This window comes from Arvicola amphibius, chromosome X, assembly GCF_903992535.2.
Source record: "Arvicola amphibius chromosome X, mArvAmp1.2, whole genome shotgun sequence".
In the NCBI taxonomy this organism is placed as follows: Eukaryota; Metazoa; Chordata; class Mammalia; order Rodentia; family Cricetidae; genus Arvicola; species Arvicola amphibius.
The window spans coordinates 134,966,819-134,988,259 of NC_052065.1; the positions used below are offsets into that span (position 1 = coordinate 134,966,819).

The 21,441-nt window shown below is 41.7% G+C and overlaps 1 protein-coding gene across 1 annotated transcript; it reads left to right on the top strand.

Annotated features, from left to right (window-relative positions):
• Nucleotides 1-1,577: 1,577 nt before the first annotated feature.
• LOC119804506 (melanoma-associated antigen 10-like) lies at nucleotides 1,578-2,415 on the top strand. The gene is given in 2 exon segments (XM_038315901.1): nucleotides 1,578-2,255; nucleotides 2,257-2,415. Coding segments are annotated over 2 exon segments (837 nt in total).
• The last annotated feature ends 19,026 nt before the right edge of the window (nucleotides 2,416-21,441 follow it).

Here is a 21,441-nt window from a genome sequence, read left to right on the forward strand (position 1 = left end):
AGGCTCAGGATCTATGGCCACATGTGGAGTTCCCAAGCTTTTTTTTTTGTCTTGGGTATCAGAAAGAAGGAAATGTCATGGTCATAGGGGAGAAGGTCCAGATTATGAAGGAGGAGAATTCTGATTTAAAAAAAGGATGCATCAGAAGCACAGGGAGGCCCCCATTTGAGGGTGACCAGTAAAGTAATGCCTGGTTTCCACATGCTGGTCTGAAAGGGGGAGAGGGTTTGTAGGTAGAAGTAGGGGCCTGAGGTCAGCAGAGTAAGGGTCCCAGGCACTGATGGAAGTCAAGATAAATATTTAGGAAAGACTGAGAGTACCTTGATGGGGACCAGCTATACCCCTGCCCTGAGTCCAGATAGGCACTAATAATGGGTGATTTCTGACTTCTGCATCCAGGTCTGAGAGAGTTTAGGAGGCTTACTCAAAAGAACGCTGCCTCAGCAGAGGGAATGGCCTGGGTATTGTGGCGATGACAGTGGGGCACTCGTACTTGAGAGCACATGGTTGCCTCCACCCGCTTGTCAGTCCTGCCTTCACTTTAGCCTATAAGGTGTCAGGGGAATGTGAGGCCTGTTCTGCAGAATTACTGGGGAGATCTCAGAAAGGACACATCAGATAAATATACTTCTGGTGGACTTAGGGAACCCCATATCAACAGTCATGTCAGAACTCAAGGTGAGGACTGGAGCATCCCATCACCTAAACACGTGGGGACCTAGAGCTTCTGTTGGCTGTGGGGAAACCTGGAGACTGCTGGTGGATTTCTTCTGCTCACTTCCTTTTTCTTTTCACAGAAATACAGCATCACATTAAAGAAGGCGGGTTAAGCTCATCAGGGGAAGCAGTTCAGTCCTTGCCAATTTATCAAGAGGTAAATATGGAAACAGGTTCTCCTTCCTGAACACATACAGGACCCTAGTGAAGTGGGGTTACCACTTTCTATCACCCTGGGAAAGTTTAACTGGATGTAAGGTTCCCTCGCTGCCTTGTCCCATCTCACAGTTGTGGACCTCCATTGCAAGAAGTTGGCCGTAGGCAGAAGAGGGTTGGGGTCCAGACCCTGACAACGCAAAGAGTGACTATAGAGGGTACCATATGAGACAGTGGAGGAGCTACCCAGAGTCCAGCTCTCTTTTCCGATTAGGGCCAGGCACCCAGTCATCTCACAGTGTGCAACTCTTGTTCTGGGGCAGTGTCTTCAGGTCAGATGCAGGGGAAGGCCAAGCAGAGTCAGGAGTGAAAGTGAGGTACCAAGGGTCCCATCCTTCCCAGAACACAGGGACTCCACATTTCCTTGTCCCACTGGAGTGTCAAGCTCTGTAACCTGGCTGTGCTCTGAAGACACTTCTCACTTCTCCCTTCAGTGTCCTAAGTAATAGGACTGACAGAAAGACAGGCTCCCCTGTGGCCATATGGTACCACCCAAGAGAAAAATTCAACAGGCCATTCAGAAAGGTTTCAGGGTGTAACAGTCACCAAAGTATTCTTGCACTGCTCTCTTCTCGCCCCAGGTCTGAGTCTGTACCACTGTGTTCCTACCCATCCTCCTGCTTGCTAGCTTCAAGAACGTCATCATGTCTCATGGTCAGAAGAGGCAGTATTGTGACTTTCAGGGAGAATCTCAAGCCCAAAAAGAACAGGGCCAGATGAATTCTGATCTCTCTGTGGCTGAGGGAGGGGAGTCCAATAACAACGACTCCTCTTATTCCACTAGCCCAGCCCTCCCCAGGAAGATACCTGATGGTGGGATACCAGATTCTTCCCAGAGTCCTCAGAGAGCCTTATCTCCTCCCACTGTCATGGCCTCCATTCCAATATCCCCATCTGATGAGGCCTCTGGCAACCAAAGAGGAGAGCTGGTATTGTACCATGCACTGAGTGCAAAGGTAGCTGACTTGGTGCAGTTCCTGCTCCTCAAGTATAGATTGAAGGAGCTGACCAACAAGGCAGAAATTATAGAAAAGATTATTGGGGATGATGAGCAGCACTACAACAGGATCTTTAATGAGGCCTCTGAGGGTTTGAAGCTTGTATTTGGCATTGATGTGATAGAAGTGGACCCTGTTATCCACACCTATGCCCTTGTCATTGCCTTGGGAATTACTTATGATGGGATGCTTACTAATGTCCAAGGCATGCCCAAAACAGGCCTCCTAATAACTGTCCTAGGTGTCATCTGCATGTATGGAAATCGTGTCAGTGAGAATGTGATCTGGCGAGCACTAAATATAATGGGTGTAACTCCCATAGAAAAATCACTATATAGCCGGGAATGTCAAGAAGCTTTTCACTGAAAATTTTGTACAGGAGGGTACCTGGAATACATTCCAGTTCCTGACAGTGATCCTCCTTACTGTGAGTTCCTATGGGGTCCAAGGGCCCATGCTGAAACCAGAAGTGTGGATGTCTTAAAGGTTTTTTGGCTCAGGTCAGCAGGATAATCTAAGTGGTTCCAGACCCTTCCAATCCCTGTATTTAGAGGCTTTGAGAGAACAGGGAATTTTGCTTAGCATTGTCACCCACCAATGGCATACTGCATGTCCAATATAAGTTTCTAGTGCCACATTCAAAAGCTTTCTGGATGAAGTCTCAGATGAGTCTTCACTGTGTTTGAGGGTGACAGTCACTGTTTTAAGTAGTAAAGAGAGCTAGTGAAAGTACATGAATAACATTTTTTCCTGTTTTATAAGGGTAACTTGGAACCTTTTTTTTAGTATTTTTAAATTTTGTTTAGGCTTAATTGAAAGATTTAATGAACTTCAGATCTAAGTCTATAATGGCATTTATTTCTTTCTGCAGTGGGATCACACTATGTAGCCCTAGCTGGTCTGAATTCTCTATGTAGACCAAGAGGCAGATCCACCTATCTCTCTCCTGAGTGCCAGGTTTAAAGAATCGTGCCCCTGCCTACCCATCTTTTTGCTATTTTATATAACAAAAACCCTCCATCTTATTTTTGTGGTCTGTAATAACATTGGAATAGGAATTAATTTGAAATGAGAAAGAATTTAATAATATATTCAATGTCAATAAGCAGAGAAAAATTGAAAGAAATTGTTAATTCTTATTTTCCCCTTCAACAAAACTCGTTCCTCTGTAAAATTAGTTACATGAGGTAGATCCAAATGGCTTTTTGAATTGTATGAGGAATTACATCCCTACTATGTCACCCAGTATGAAGCTCCACAGCTTTAGAATTGTAGAGAAGTTCACTATGATGTATAAACTCTGGATCTGATTAATTTTCTATGTGTGATGCTTTTGATTTGCAAGTTATTTTTAAATAAAATTACAATATAAATAAATGTCACCCTACTTTTTGTTGAGGACCTGTTGTTTGCAAGATCCTGTGTTCATGGGGGTAATACTACTAGGAAAAGCTGGAGCTGCCCTTACCCGCAAATTGCCAAGCCCATTAATAGCAGCCATATCAAGAAGACATGAGGTGTCCTCTTACCAAAGGAATGACTTCATGCTATGACGTAGGCCTAAGAACTGAATTTTTCCATCTGAGCAGTTCCTTTCCTTTTCAGAAAGTTCCTTTTGGGGTTTGTTGGGGGGGTTTAATTTTTATTTTATTGTGGTAATTATGTGGATCTGTGCATGTCAGTGCCAGTGCATTAGGAGGCCCAAGTGTCAGATGCTGATGTGGGATTCCCCTCTGTATCTGTGAATATCGTTGGTTAATAAAGGAACTGCTTCAGGCCTATAGCAGATCTATAGGGGACACAGCTAGGTGGGAAGAACTAAATGGAATGCTGGGAGGAAGAGGCAAAGAGGGACTCCATGGATCCACTGCTGGAGACGGTGCTGAAACTTTGCTGGTAGGCCATGACCTTGTGGTAATGCACAGATTTAATGGAGATGGGTTAAATTAAGATGTAAGAGTAAGCCAATAAGAAGCAAAAGCTAGCCGTGCGGTGGTGGCGCACGCCTTTAATCCCAACACTCGGGAGGCAGAGGCAGTGGATCTCTGTGAGTTGAGACCAGCCTGGTCTACAAGAGCTAGCTCCAGGACAGGCTCTAAAGCTGCAGAGAAAACCCTATCTCGAAAAACCAAAAAAAATACAAAAAAGAAGCAAGCTAATGGTCCAAGCAGTGATTTAATTAATACAATTTCTGTGTGATTATTTTGGGGCTAACCAGCTGGAAACTAACTAGCGGCCCTCTCTCCAACAAGATGCCTGGCTTCCACAGGTACCAGTCAGGAATGTTGTACACAGATGTACATGCTGAAGTTACAGGCAGTTGTAATCCACCTGCTATTGGGTAACTCCTCTGGAAGAAAGTATGCTCTCTTAACCACTGAGCGACCTTTCCAGTCCCATACAAAGTTCCTTTTGGGAAGCAGGTGGATATGGCAGACAGAAATCCCAATCTACTTTATGCACAGGAAATTTGGTCCTCATTGTGATGCAGAGAGGACTTTCAAGAGGTTGAGTCAATGGGAATTCTTTGGGATAGTTGCCCTCTTACAAATAATTGCTATAATGGATTCTAGGTATTTCTTGCAAGAGACTGGTAGTAAAAAGAGTTAACCTTTGGGTTGGAGACATGGTTCAGTGCTCTTGCAGAGGACACAGATTTGGTTCCAGCACCCACATAGTAACCTGCTGCATCAGGGAATCTGATGCTCTCCTCTGGCTTCCCAGGTACCAGGCAGGAATGTGGTACACAGATGTACGTGCAGAGAATCCAGTCATACAATAAACATAATCATTTTAAAATTTTAAGAGCCGGCCCCTGAATGTCTTCTGGATTCCTGATCTGCCCTCATGCACACACTCCCACTGTAGTATTTGCTGCCATGAGGCCTTTATGAAAGCTGTTTCTGTTCTTGGACATTTGGCCTCTACAACCATGAGCAAAATAAAATCCTTTTTATAAGTTCCCCCTTGATGCAAATGAAAGAGCATTCAGGAAAACGACTAGACTAACTTGAGAACATGATTTTTTTGGGCTCACCATTTTTGGATAAAAGCTCATCATTCTGGGAAAGTCCTGGAAAGAGTAGCTTGAGGCAGCTTTTCAAGTTGTATCTGCCAGCCACAAAGAAAAAGGAAAGATAATATCTGTATCAGCAATCTTTTCAGTCAGAACCTCAGCCAGGCCAGGAAATGGTGCTTCCCACATATAGGTTTTGTCTTCTCACATCAATTAACTTAAGACAATCAGTCAGATATGCCCAGAGACTAGTAATCTAGATAAACCCCTACGGGTATGCCCAGAGACTAGTAATCTAGATAAATCCCTACGGGTATGCCCAGAGACTGTTTCCTACTGATGCTGGCTTGTTGAAAATCAATGTTAACATCTTAGAGCCAGATGGGATCCCAGCACTGAGAGGGGGAAGTGGACACAGAGTCTCACCCCTAAGAGAGAAGCTGTTTGCAATTGACACTCAATAGCAAAGGGCAAATCTGTCTTCTCTGGTGGAGTGTCACTGTGTATCAGTCACTCTCCAGGGCAAGCTCCATGGCCAGGAATACCTGGCCAACACACACACAAATGCTATGGGTTTTGTTGCTGTTGCTCTGCTGCTGGTGTTGTTTTTATTCTTATTGATTTTTTGCTTGTTTTCTTTGATTTCTGTTTTTGTGTTTTGTGGGTTTTTGAGAGAGAAAAAACAAAGTTGCATGGACCGGGGGGCGGGGTAGACCTGGGAGAAATTAGAGGAGAGGAAGGAACATGATCAAAGTATTGTATATGAGAATTTTTAATTAAAATAAAAATAGTAAATAAATAAAACTATTTATTAACATCATAGTATAATTTTGTCAGCTTGACACAAACTAAAGTCATCAGAGAGGAGAGTCTCAAGAAAATGCCTCCATAAGATCAGGCTGCAGGCAAGTCTGTAAGGCATTTTCTTAATTAGTGATTGATAGGGGAGTGCCCAACACATTGCAAGCGGTGCCATCCCTGGGCTGGTGGTCCTGGGTTCTATAAGAAAGCAGGCTGATAATCCCAGCACTCGGGAGGCAGAGGCAGGCGGATCTCTGTGAGTTCGAGACCAGCCTGGTCTACAAGAGCTAGTTCCAGGACAGGCTCCAAAGCCGCAGAGAAACCCTGTCTCGAAAAACCAAAAAAAAAAAAAAAGAAAGCAGGCTGAACAAGCCGTGAGGAACAAGCCAATAAACAGCACCCCTCCATGGGCTCTGCATCAGCTCCTGCCTCAGGATCCTGCCCTGTGTGCGTTCCTGTCCTGACTTTCTCCAATGTTGAACAGTGATATGGAAGTATCAATCAAATAAATCCTTCCTCCCCAGTTTGTTTTAGGCCATGGTATTTTACTGCAGCAATAGAAACCCTAACTTGGACATGGTACTTAAATTCTAGAAGTTTCAGTTGCACCAGTTAGGGAAGGATCTAGACAAATTAAATAATAAATCACCTAGGGAGAAATGGTGGCATAGTGAAGGGGTTAAACTGAATTTAGGTTTCAGTTCTCTAAGAAGGACAAAGCAGGTGTGTCTCCCAACAAAGGGCTATTCATCCACATGCAGAGAACAAACACGTAAGGTCTAAGTCAGTCTCACAGTGTCTCAAGGAGTTGCCCAAGCTTGTGCAGTTGTGTCCAAAAATGTTAAAACTCGACCTCAGCCAATTAGAAATATACTAACATAATTGCTACTTGTTCAACCAATCATATTTGAGATGACCTAACTGTCACTGAAACTCCCCTTAACTGTGCTTAAAAGGAGCCTGCACACTCATCTCAGGGTCATTGCCACTTTGTCCAGGTGAATGACCCCACATGCATGCTGTTAAAATAAATGTCCTTTGCTTTTACTATTTGAGTCTGGGGTCTCCCTTCAGCGTTTCCTCAGACCCTATACTTAGCGCATTGTCCGGGAGCACTGGGGACCTCACCAACTCATAAGTTGAGCATTATCTGTTCTCTGCCAATCTGCGAGTCTGAGTGAGTTTTGTCTTTGCTCTGGTTTGATGAAGAAAAATACTGGTGCTGGTCTGGTGACCAGACACAAACTGAACATCTACTGAGGAAGGGCAGATGTGCTGTCAGTTTCCTCCTGGTCAGAGAGTCTGAGAACGCTCAAAGCTCCCTTCTGCTGGAAATGGGAAGGTTCCCACCTGTTGGAGTTGGGAAACTCTAATCTGATTATGGCAGTAACTGACCAAAGGTTCCAGTCGTCTTGGTGGAGCCCAAGCACGAACAGACCCACTGTCTACATCTTTTCAGTTTCTTTTTTGAATACAAGTGGGTTTGTTTTCATGTGTATGTTTCTGTTCTGTTTGTCCTCTTTTGGGTTCCTGAAAATTAATATCATGGGGCAGGCAATGAGTTCCACCCTCCTGGACCTAGTCCTCAAACAAGTGGGGAGTCTGGGGTAGCAGCCAGTGCTCTTAACCACTGAGCCATCACTCCAGCTCCAATTACAGCCTTTTGATAACACCTCCCTCTACCAAGGTCCTTGCCATAGCTACTTTTCCACCTTAACCCTTTCCTACCTAAGAAACTGCTGAATTAAACCAGCCTATATACTTTAAGATGTCTCGGCTTTAGAATAAAAGTCAAAAAAGATATTATGTTTGGGGAAAAATGTGCTTTTATTTCCACAGGAAAGAAAAATATATGGGTTCTGTTCATTCAGATTCAGTGGGTTATAAATATTGTCATCATTTAGGAAAGTTGGTTTAAAATTGTTTTGCTATAATATACACATATGCATATACATACATATTTTACTCTTGTTTAAGGTATTGTACCAATACAATATTCTAGACCTACTGAAAAGTAACCACAAGAAAGACTTTGGTGTGAAAGTTTTCATGTTGTCTAGAAAACAAGAGGACACTAAAGTAATGAAATAAAGGGAAAGAGGAATTTGTCTAAAACAAAAATGTCTGGCCAAACCAGAGGAGCAGGGATACTAAAGCCTGACCTGAAGGTACAGAGAAAGTTTGTAGAAGGCCAGCAGAGGGAGTATAAACTATGTTTTGTGTTGGTTTCTCCAATCTGCAAATACTGAATTTGAAAAAAGAAAACATAAAATATGTTGGAAATTTGACCATATTAGGTTAATTTTTAAGAAAAAAGCTGATGATTATTCCAAAGCTAGTGACTCTTCACTACATATTTATATTAGAAATGGTGTCATGCTCTTTAAAGGAGAGAGGAGGACTGAGGTCCCATGTCAAACTTATTTTTAAAAGTAATGTATGATTAAAATATAGGCTAATAATTAATAATCATATTACAGCCCTCTGTGTTGCAGGGGTTCTATAAAATGGTAGGACTGAAACTCTTAGCTATTCAGAATTTCATGGAAAAGTTCAAACATTCTTAAAAGTTGTCAACAGCGATTCCGGGTTGTGGTGGTGCATGCCTTAATCCAAAGAACTCGGAGGGCAGAAGCAGGCGGATCTCTGTGAGTTTGAGACCAGCCTGGTCTACAAGAGCTAGTTCCAGGACAGGCTCCAAAGCTACAGAGAAACCCTGTCTCAGAAAAAAAACAATTAAAAAATAGTTGTCAACATCACATCTATGGTCTATAAATAAAAACTTCCAGTCTAATTGCTCCTATAATGCTTAAGGATATAATTATGCCTGTAGATAAAAAATACTTATAAGATAAAACAGGACCTAAGATGTCTATTTAACTAATATAGCCTACAGGATAACATGATGACCTGGTTGTTGTTACCAAACTTAGATAGATTTTCAAGAATAAGCCTAGGTTTGTTGTAGCTCAGATAGATTTAATAGATAAAGGTCCTCAAACTTATCAATATTTGGTGAATATGGTATTTAATTTTTTAATAAAAACATACTATATAACAAACAGAGATTTCCACCTCCTAACAACCCTGGGGTTTCCAAAGAAGATATGACCAACATGATAACTCCATGTGGATTGTTAGTAACACTGACCATTGGGCAAAATGCCCCAATGCAACACTTGCCGCCAGAGACTTTGATAGGTTTGCCAGATGTTAATATTCTAATATATAGCATGCTTTGGATGCATTTTACATGCACCACAAACATCCCAACAAATCTACTTCACAGCTGAAGAACCTGAAGTTCACAGGGCTTGGTAATTTTCCTACAACTGTAGGGCTGGCTCAGAAGTGGTCATGATCGGAATGAGATTGCTGTTGTTACAGGTAGATTGTGCCAGTCATAAAATTCCTAGAAAAATCGCAACCTCCAGTACTTAAGACTGTGACTATATATGAATACTGAGTATTTAATGGGGAAGCTTAATGTAAATAAAATCATTAGCATGGGTCCTAATGCAAGGTATAACTTGGCTCCATATAAAAGCGACCACACCACACACAACACACACACACACACACACACACACATGCCAAATAAGTGAAAAACACAGAGGAGATTATCATAAAGCCAACAAGAAAAACTCAGAAGGGAAGCCTTGATCCCAGATATCCAGCCTCCAGAAATGAATGACGTTTCTGTTATTTAAGCTGAAGCAGGTGAGCATTTGATTCCATGGTAGGCTGTGTCTTTCTTTTATGTTGCAGAGATGTTTTTTTCAGTCTTCATAAATAGCCTAGAAACAAGGCCTGCTGTTTCGCTGCTCCAGTCTCTCCCTCTCTTTTTTCTATCTACTATGTCACCTAGAGGCACATGGCTGGTCAAACATAAAATAAGAAAGAGAATATTCAAAGACCTTGCCTAGTCAAGCCATGACTGCCTCTATTCAGGCCCATATAAGTTATTTATACACCATAATTTCTTATAAGAAATCTCTTGCCAATCAAAATATCTCCTTAGAGCTAAGTTGTCATTTCTTCACTGCTTCAAAGTTATCGCTTGGTGCTGGAAAGATGGCTCAATGTTTAAGAGTACATATGCTTTTCCAGAAGACTTCAATTGGATTCCTAGCATTCATGTTAGACAGCTCCACACCGGACTCTGGCTCAAGCTCCAGCGTATCGGGCCCTTCCTCTGGTCTCTATGGGCACCAGCACAATGTGTACATACCCACACACAGGTAGATACATCATTTTAAAACTAAATTTTTAAAAATGAAATAATTTCTCCTTATATTTATTTTCTAATGCTTGGTGTAGATTTCTTTGGTTTGATATTATTTGGATTGACTCCATTTCTGGAATAAGCTTGCTATAGTTTGTGTCTTTTGTAAAATCTCAGAGTGTATGTCACTATTTTCTGTGAGATAAAACTTTACATCTAAGATTTTAGTTGAATTTCCTAAATTTTTCAGTGAATTTGGAAAACCTGGTATCTTACCAGTAATCCACCTTTCAATTCTTCATCAAGCTATATCTCTCCATATATTTGGGTCATTATTATTTTATCTATTCTGTAGATTTCAGAGCACAAATTTTTCATATCTGCATTAGATTCATTCTTAAGTATTACTTTTTGCTAAATTGTTTTTAAATTTCCCATAAATTTGACCCCACAAGGATGGGTCAGTGAGTAAAGACACTTGCTGCCAAAGCTAATGAACTGAGTTCAACTTCCAGGATCCACACAGCAGAAGAGAACTGAATCCTGCAAGCGAGTTGTCCTCTGACGTATACACACCACACAAGCACACACACACACACAAACACACACACACACTAAATAGAAGTGTTTTAAAAATTCATCATAAATTTATATTTCCAAATATTCATTATAAAAACATACATATACTGGCCCTGAGAACATGAGCATGAGAGACTGGCCCTGCCCCTCATCTGCCATATGGTGGTGTGGGCAGGGGAGAGGTGCCCTCTCCTATTCCAGCCCCTCATCCCTGCCTATAGTGGTGGGAGAAGCTGACCCTGAGGTCATAAGAGTGGGAGAGCTGTCCCTGCCCCTCAATAGATGCAGCTCACCTAGGCCACAAAGTAGAGAGCTGCCCCTGATGGAATAGGTGTGGGAGAGCTGCCCCTGGAGATGTGAAAGGCCAGAGAACTGGTTCCCACTTTGAACTGGAGCAGGGAAATTCTGGAGAGCTTACCCGATGATTGAGACAGGGGAGCGCTGCAGGCTTACCAGCCCTGCAACTACACAGGCCCAGAACCATGGTTACAAGTAGGCCCACCCCAACATTCATCCCATGCATGATCTGCAGGAGATGTGCAGGAGTCGGCCCTGCAGACCCAAAGCTTCCTGATCTCATGACACCAGACCACAGCAGGATATCCAAGATAGGCAGTTTTTAAGTGGCACTGGTTGTTCAATACAATTTACTTGAATGAACAAATAAGTGAGTAAAACAACAACATGGCCTCTTCCTACAACCTCTTTGTTGCCACACACAGACTTGTTCTTATTCATGTTCTCTAGCTTATCTGGAAATGAGTTTGCATCTTTGTTGGGACTAGTAGTAAACTCAGTCGGAAGTGGCAACAGAGCCTGGGAAATTGCATTGCCTTTCTTCCTTTGCGACTCTGCGGCCAGCCCAGCAGCTAAGAGTTTCAGGCTCCATCTCCAGAGAGTCATTGTAGATTTGCTTTTCCTTGCTTCTTTATATACCCTGTGATGCTCCATTGAAGAAACAAGGTGCTTCCAAACCAAAAGACTGCTTGCTTTTTTGTCTAATGTCTGTCTCTTCATCTTTAATTATGGTAAAATACAAATAACTTGAAATGTATAATCTCAATTACTCTTTAGTAGTTTGTTTCACTTACAGGAATATCTTAATACATGTTGTAATCTTGTTATACATCGCTTCTTATGACCAAATAATATTTTTTTCATCTGTAGCCATCATATTTTGTTCAGACCTTCATCTGCTGAAGAACATTTGCTTCGTGTTTCCTACCTCTTGACTATTGTGAATAATACAGAACAAGGGTGTGAAAAATGTCACTGTGATCTGAATTCAAATCTTTTGAATACATATACATAAATAGAATTGGATAATTGTATCTTCCATGGTAATTTCAGCTTTTCAGAACAGCAGCAACAGTGCAAAGGGGCTTCTCTCCATTCTCAGCAACACTTTCTATTTTTCTACTTTTTGAGTGGTGCCATTCTGATGGCTATAAAGTGGAACTTCATAGTGATTTTGATTGGCTGATGGTGATGAGCATTTTCTCTGGCCACTGTGTATTTATTTTTTACATATTTACCTTAAACTTTTTATCATCCTGATGTGTGGGCAGGGGTACACATGTGGATCAGAAGACACCGTACTAGAGTTAGTTCTCTCCCTCCACCATGTGGGGCTAGGGGTCTACCTGTCTGGTTGTCAGGCAGGGAGGCAAGTGTCTTTTACTCACTGAGCAATCTTATCAGCCCCCATATATACTTTATTGACATAAACTTATTGTGCATAATGCTGGGTTTCATAAAGATAATTTCAAGTATATCTATACTTTGACCACATTCACTCCCCATAGCCTTCCCTTCTCTCCCTCTCCCTCCTCCCTTTCCTTCTTTTTCTGTCTCCCTATGCTTTCATGTCACTTATGTAATTAAATGGTTTTATGTACCTATATAACATCAAAGATCAACAAACAAGAAAAAGAATTTAATATATGCCCGAATTTGGACTTATTTCACTCAGTATGATTATCTCCAGTCTCGTCAATTTTCCTGCAAATAACATAAATTCCATTCTTCTTTGTGGCTGAATAAAAACCTTATGGTATATATTCTTTGGAGAAATAGCTACTTAAATCATTTGTCTATTTTAATTTAGTGTTTGCGTTGTTTTGCCTCCATGTAAGTGCACCATGTGCAATGAGGAACCAGAAGAAGGTTTCAGATGACCTGGGGCTGGTAACAAATGGCTGCAAGCAACCATAAGGTGTTTTGAAACAAACTCAGATCTTGTAAAGAGCAAAGTGTACTTTTAACCACATCTCTAAAGCCCCTCCTCTGTCTACTTTAGCATAAACATTTTTGTTGTTGTCAAGTTGTAAAGTTATTTGTGGTAACAGATTGTTTATCAAATATATTAACTACAATACTTCCTCTCATTTCATAGGCTTTATTTTTTGATTCGATATTCAAAAAAGTTATCATATCCAATGTCATGAAGCTCTTTATTCCCAGTTGTTCCACATCTTTTATAGTTTGGTACAGGAGAATTGTCTGTATTGTGTCAATCATGTTTTAAATAAATGTTGATTGACCAGGCAGGAAGTATAGGCCGGTCAACCAGACAGGAAGTCGAGGCGGGGGTGATGAGAACAGGAGAATTCTAGGAAGGAGGAAGCCCATTCCTCCATCCCAGCCCAGACCACCGAAGAAGCAAGATGTAATCTTCCTGGCTGAGCTGAGAAAGGTACTGAGCCATGTGGCTAATATAGATAAAAAATAATGGTTAATAAGCTACAAGAGCTAATAAGAAGACTGAGCTAATGGGCCAATCAGTTTATAACCTAATGAAGACTCTTTTGTGTGATTTTTCTTTGGGGCTTACTGGCTGTGGGGAACTGGGCAGGACATAAACCCCAACAAGCAGGCCCTCGTGTTACAATAGTTCAGTACCAAAATTTAGGTTTTGATTTCATTTTGAGTTAATTAATATACATGGTGTGTAGTGAGACTCCAGCATGGTTCTTTGAATTATGGATATTCAGTCGTTTCCAGCATTATTTTTTAAAATAGTTTCAACACTTGAGAGAAGTAACAGGAACAGAGCAACAAGACCCTCCCTTCTTGCTGAGTCAACTCACTTGCAGACCATGGTCATGAACTGACTCATCCACATGTGATTCTGCACTCAAGCCCAAAATTCACAATCTCCATAAAACTTCAGAATCTATAGAATCAAGTTTGGAAGAGTACTTTTTGCTTTTACCAACCTCTAACTGAAGTTTATCTTCACAGATAAAGGGTTGCAAACAGTCAGTTACAAGATAATAATAACTATGGCTCTGTCACCAAGAGAAATCCTTGGTATGCTCAGATCACAGCAGCAACTCTCTCCAAATATTCTTTGAACTTGTCAGTACTCCGAAATTACAGTAATTAGACCTGCCACTCTCTTTTATTATTTGATGCATTAACAAAGAGGCATGTATGCTTTATGACAAATTCATGCTGTAAGAAAAATATTTTGGAAGTTCTATTTCAATTAAAATTTGATTTCAACAGTAGCCTTAAATATATGGGCACAAGAGACCACTTCCTAAATATAACCCCAGTAGCACAGACACTGAGAGCAACAATAAATAAATGGGACCTCCTGAAACTGAGAAGCAAAGGACACAGTCAATAAGACAAAAAGGCAGCCTACAGAACCAAAAAAAAAAGATCTTCATTAACCACACATCTGACAGAGGACCGATCTCCAAAATATACAAAGAACTCAAGAAACTTTATATCAAAAGAACAAGCAATCCAATTTAAAAATGGGGTACAGACCTAAACAGAGACTTCTCAACAGAAGAATCTCAAGTGGCCAAGACATTAAAGGAATTGCTCAACATCCTTAGCCATCAGGGAAATGAAAATCAAAACAACTCTGAGACACCATCATACACCTGTAAGAATGGCTAAGACCAAAAACATCAATGATAACCTATGCTGGAGAGGATGTGGAGTAAGGGGAACACTCATCCATTGCTGGTGGGAATGCAAACTTACACAGACATCCTGAAAATCAGTATGGCAGTTTCTCAGAAAACTGGGAATCAATCTACTCAAAACCCAGCAATACCACTCCTGGGCATATACCCAAAGGATGCTCTATCATACCACAAGGCATTTGTTCAACTATGTTTATAATAGAATTATTTGTAATATCCTGAACCTGGAAACAACCTAGATACTCCTCAACCAAAGAATGGATAAAGAAAATGTGGTCCATTTACAGAATGGAGTATTACTCTGTGGTTTAAAAATAAAAGAAACAATGACAGCTTGAAATTTGCAGACAAATGGACAGACCTAGAAAAAAACCAACCTGAGTGAGGTAACCCAGACTCAGAAAGACAAACACAGTATGTACTCACTCATAAGTGGATATTAGACATAAAGCAAAGGATAAGCAGACTACAGTCCACAGCCCCAGAGAAGTTAGGTTACAAGGAGGACCCTAAGAGGAACACACATGGAAGACCTCAGGAAGGGGAAATAGTTAAGATCTTCTTTCTGGGTAAACTGGGAAGAGGAGTAGAAGGAAGGAGATGGGGGATGGGAAAATGAGGGTTCAAAATGACTGAGTTGGGGAGGGATAGAGAGAGAGAGAGAGAGAGAGAGAGAGAGAGAGAGAGAGAGAGAGAGAGAGAGAGAGAGAGAGAGAGAGCAAATAAAGAGATGTCTTGATAGCAGGAACCATTATAGGGTTAGGGAGAAACCTGGTGCACTAGGGAAAATCCCAGGAATCCATAAGGGTGACCCCAGTTAAGACTCCTCTAGCAATAGTGGAGAGGGTGCCAGAATTGGCCTTCCCCTATAATCAGATTAGTGACTACCCTAATTGTCATCATAGAACCTACATCTAGTAACTGATAGAAGCAGATGCAGTGATCCACAGCCAGGCACTGGGCTGAGCTCCCGGAGTTCAGTTGAAGACATGGAGCAGGGATCATACAAGCAAAGGTGTGTGTGGGGGTCAAGATCATGATTGGGAAAACTACATAGACAGCTGACCCAAGCTAGCAGGAGCTCACAGATTCTGAACTGACAGCTGGAGAACCTGCATGGGACCTAACCTAAGCCCTCTAAATGTAGGTGACAGCTGTTTGGGTTGATCTGTTGTGGAGGGAAGGGCAGTGGGACCAGGACTTATCCTGGGTACATAAACTGGCTTTTTGGTGCCCATTCCCTATGATGGGATGGATACCTTGCTCAGCCTTGATACAGTGGGGGAAGGGCTTGATCCCTGCCTCAACTTAGTATAACCAGACTTTGCTGACTCCCCAAGGGAAGTCTTATCTCCTCTGAGGAGTAGATTGGTGGTGGGATGGGGGGAGGTGGGGATGGGAGAAGGAAGAGGGGAGGGGAAATTGGAGCTAGTATGTAAAATTAATAACTTTTAGAATAAAAAATTTAAAAATTGATTTCCTTTCAAAATGTACATATTTTATTTCATGCACTCATAAATATTGTTTGTCTTTCCCCAGACAGCAAAAAGAAGGTTTGGTGCCTGCTCAGTGTGAAAGGGAATACAGGTAAGTCGATACAATACACTCACATTTGTTGATTTCTGTGCTGGGACACCTGGGAGCATGGGAACCCAGCAGACCATATCACTCCAAATTGATAACTCATTGTTTGGATGTTTTCTATGGATGGATGAGGGTAACACTACTAATTTATAAACCTTGCAGTGTGGCCCTGGCCCTGCTTACCTGTTTGCACCTCTATGGGAGTCAAGATGCAGTGAACCCAGCCCCTGCCCCCTTTGGTAGCAGCAAATCAGCTCCCTCCCCCCTCTTTGCTGACAACAGATATGTTCAGCTATAGGAAAAGAGATGCTGCATGAGCTCTCAGTAACTATGGAAATCCCAGGGTTTCCCTAGCAACAGCTCCAAATGGGTCTTGTTGCTAGGAAACATGGGGATTCCCAGGCTACCAAAGAACAAAAGTGCTGTAGTTCCAGGGCATAAATGTGAGCTTAACTATGAGTCTGAGCCCTGGAGGACTGATATTTACCCTTGATTCTGAACATTTAAGAGAACCCAAGGCCAAGCCAACTGAAAAGGGATGGGGGATACACACTGGGTGAGGGAATCTTGAGTAGGGACCGAGGTGAAAACTAATCAGAAAAGTCTAAATGTGCTAGAAGTAGAAGACACTGAATTTTGGGAATCAACTAGGTTTTCCAGCAAACACAAATCATACAGTATCCACCTGTCCAATTTCAAGAGACAGGAGCTGACTAGAACCTAGGTGGTTTCATGGTTGTGTCGTCTAGGCAGTCATACGTGACCTCTGCACACTTGGTTTTAAGACTCAGCTGTCACTGACTTGTGTTACGTGTACCCCCGCAGAATCTGGGTTAAAGGGTTTCAAGAATTTAGGTATAAAATGGGAATAAACCCTTACTGATACAGAACAGATTAGACACTGCAGCAATCCAGCTGCTGTGCCCTACCATTCTGCCCAGGGGAGATGAAGATCAATAGCTCCTTGCTCTGGAGACAGAGCAAGAGAGTGTGCTAACCCCTTTGAAGGGTCATGTGTGCAGGCAAGACCATGTCCTAGGGCTTCCTGCTCCAAAATGGCATCGGAAAAAATAGATCAAAATGCCAAAACAGACTTGAAATACTTAATAATTTTGTTTTGGTTGTTTTTGTGTCTGTGTTCTTTGCGACACAAAAATACACGTTCATGTGTGTGCAAGTGTGTAGAGACCAGAGATCAAAATCAAGTGTCTTTCTTATCACTTCCCACATTACATTTGAGTCAGGATCTCATATTGAACCTGGAGCCCACCAATTATCATGTTAGCTGGCTAACGAGCTCTGAGAAATCCAACTGTCTCTACTTCCCCCATCCAGTGCTGGAGTTGTAGGTACACACTGCCATACCCAGATTTTATGTGAGTTCCGAGGACCCAAACTCAGAACCTCATGCTGTACAGCAAGCACTTTACCCACTGAACCATCTTCCCAACATCTAATTTTTTTAAGAAGAGGGGTAAGTAACACCTAAACACATTTTTAAAGCCATATGAAAATCTACTATAGTAGGAACTCCTAAAAATGGGGGGACTGATATTTTTGATTTGCAGTCAGTCTTACAAATTATATATAACTCCATTATTCATTAAAACAAGGACACCAGGAAAATTGAAATCAAATGGATGGAACTAATGAAATCCTTAGTGAGGTAACCCGGACCGATAAAGACACAACATGGTGTGCACTCACTCCTAAGTGGATATTAGCTGTAGAATAAAGGGTGTTGCAATCCACAGACCCAGAGAGATTAAGTAACAAAGAGACTTCATGGGGGACCCCCATAACTCCCTGGGAAGGGGAAATAGATGTCCTGAGTGGACTAAGAGGAGAGTGCTGGGGGGCATTTTAGGGTTAGGTGGAAGCCTAGCATAGAGGAATCTCCCAGGGATCTATGGAAAGGACCCCAGCTTAGATTCCTAGCAATAGTGGATAAGTGGCCCTAAACTGGTCCCCTCCTGTGACCAGATTGGTACCTGGCCCAGTTTTCATCAGAAAATGCCATCATCCAGCAACTGATGGAGGCAGATGCAGAGATCCATAAGTTCAGTAATCCTGCAGAAGAAGAGGAGAAAGGAATGTAGGAGCCAAAGGGGTCAAGGACACCATGGGAAGGCTCACACAATCAACTAACCTGGGCTCATAAGGGCTCGCCAAGACTCAATGGACAACCAGGGAGTCTGCATGGAACTGACCTAGGCCCTCTGATATATGTGACAGCTGTGTAGCTTGGTCCTCTTATGGGACTCCCACAGTGGGAACAGGGCTGTCTCTGACTCTTTTACTGGCTTTTGTGACCCTACTCCTCATACTGCCCAGCCTTAACACATGGGGAGGTGCTTAGTCTTACTATAACTTGATATGCCACACTTCCTGTTGATATTCATAAGAGACCCGCCCCTTTTCCGGGATGGAAATGGAAGAGGAGGGACAGAAAAGGAGGGGGTTGGGGCTGAGAAGGGGGAATGGAGGAGAGAGGACTGGGAGGGGAGGATGATGAGGGGAGAGGCTGCGACCAGAATATAAAATAAGTAGATCAATTTAAAAAAAAAATACGTATAACTTGTAAAAGTGCCATTTAGAAAGGAGGAAAACTGAACGCCAGAGGGCAGGTTTGATGAGCCTAAGTTCATGTATCAGCACACTTGCAGGGCCAATGAACTGTCTTCACTAGCTTCAGGCATCAGTAGCCAGAGAGATCAATCCAAAGAGGGTATCAATGTGAGAAGATCCTTCTGGGATGCCCACAGAAGGAAAATTAGGGATTGTTTGGCAAACAGTCTGTTTACTTGTTCTGGGCCTATATCAGCAGTTATGTACAATGCTTCTTTCCCTGTAATATTCAAACATTCACAAGTCTCTCCTATCCATTTTTTTTCTACTTCCCATCCTGAGTATCACCTTGCCTGGCCACTATGTCCTTCCATCATTTTACAGTCAAATTCTCAAAAATATTCTCTTATATTACAGACATACAGAGATATATAGATATATATGCTCTATGCTACTAAATCCAAGAAGAAATCCTAGCTTCCACACAGTGTCCTCTCAGCCTTGTGGCCTTCCACTTGCCTTTCCTTCGGTCACTTGTCATCTTTAACCTCCTGTCTCTGCTGTTTTTTCCTATTTCTTAACACTGAGTGCTGTGGGACGTTTTGACCCATGATACTTCTCTTAGCATTCCCAACCACACAGCTTCCCCTAGGAGTACTTCATAGCATTTACAGTTTCCCTCATTACACATTGCATATACACATACAGTGTGCTCACCAGATGCCGCTCCCTTTCTCTCCTTACATGTAGCTACACCACATTTTCCCCAGAATCTCATTGTTAAGATTTCCTTGGGTATCATGTGGCCATATACCATCCAATGTGATACAGACAAGAGACTGTATGGACACGTTGGGTCTGGCTCCTCTCACTTGCTTGCCAGGTACAAAAAGGAAGAATCTCCAAGTACCTATGAACCATTGGAACTACCAGACAAGGAGAAAGTTGTGTCCCTGATAGTTTCCATGGAAAAAAATCTCAACCTGCATCCCAACCCCTCCTCATTAGCTTTGGGCCACAGCACAGAATAGCAAAATAATCCTTTATTGAATCAGCTCCCTGAGATACAGAAATTAGCCTAGCCCCAACTAATATACTGTCACGTTGCTAATTACAAGCAAATATTTAAAATCCAGGCTCATGCTTCTAAATGTACATCAAGTAATTGACAAAGTGCCCAAAATGATAGACTACAGAATTATTTAAGTAGATTAGGAAGTTACAGATATTAATTTATTTATTCATTTAATCATCCAACAAATATGTATCTAGTACTCACAGCATACCAGATACTGTGTTAGCACGAAAGTTTCAGAAAAGAGCAAGATAAATCCAGTCCTTGTGCTAACTGTTTTCATAACTGAATGACAGAGGATCCACATGTTTTCGTAGCATATCAAAGCTACTAGAACTTCCATAGCATTTGCTCTTTCACCTAAGCATACCATCCACAAAACTGGGTGTTGTCTCTCCTTAGCTCTCAGACCCCACTCCTCCCCCACTTTGTCAAGGGCTACAACTAGATCTAATAGCCTAATACCACTTATGCTAAGAATATTTTTTATTTTGTATTCTGGAATGATATTCTGGAATGTCTATCATTTTAATTATCGAGTATAAAACTCATTGACACTAAATATATTCCACAATATCATGTAATCATCACCAGTGTATTTACCCAAAACATTGTCATTTCCAACAAAAACTTAATACCCATTAAATAGTAATTCACTTCCCTTTCCCATAGTCACTGGTAATCTCTCATTACTTTCTGAGGTGGGAACTCCTTTAGCCATTTAAGATAGTCTTTAAGATACCAGCCTACCGGGCTGGAGAGATGGCCTCAGTGGTTAAGAGCATTGCCCTGCTCTTCCAAAGGTCCTGAGTTCAATTCCCGGAAACCACATGGTGGCTCACAACCCATCTGTAATGAGGTTTGGTGCCCTCTTCTGGCCTGCAGACATACACACAGACAGAATATTTACATAATAAATAAATTTCAAAAAGATACCAGCCTACCTGGACATGATCTCTTATACTATAAATGCAGCTGTATAGCTTTGTAGGCCCTCTCTCTCAGCTGCTGGATGCCTGTTTCCCCACTCATGCAGAGAACTGTGCTCTGTGAGTTTATCCTAAATAAAGAACCATTTAACATACTCAATTCTGAACTAGTGTGGGACTGCTTTATAACATCCATCTACATCTGGTGTCCACATTGGGTACCATTTCTGTAGTGGGAGGCTGTTCACTTGTTTTCCGGCTGCCCAGACCCAAAATAACCACACAGAACTATATTAATTAAAACACTTCTCAGCCTGTTAGCTCAAGATTCTCATTAACTAACTCTTACATTTTAAGTTAGCCCATTTCTATTATTTTATATTTTACCATGAGGTTCATGGTTTGCCGATAAGGTTCCCAGAAGTCTGTCTCCTTCAGTGGCTATATAGCCTTCTATAGATGAGTAATACTCCATTGTATGGATAGGTAAGACTATATGTTATTTACTCATCCATCAACAGATGCTTGAAGTGCTTGAAACTTTCGTATAAGTAATGTACTAGGAACATGTATGTCCAAATCTCTTTGAAAACCTGCTCTTGATTATTTTGGCTATATACTTGGAAGTAACCTGTCAAGAGAGGCACCATACATGTAATTTTACATTTCACAAGCAATGAATTACAGTTTCAACTATTTCACAATAACAACAGCTATTTCCTTTTTAAAAATTATATCCATCTGGGACTAAAGAGATGATGGCTCAGTGTTTAAAAGCACTTGCTGTCT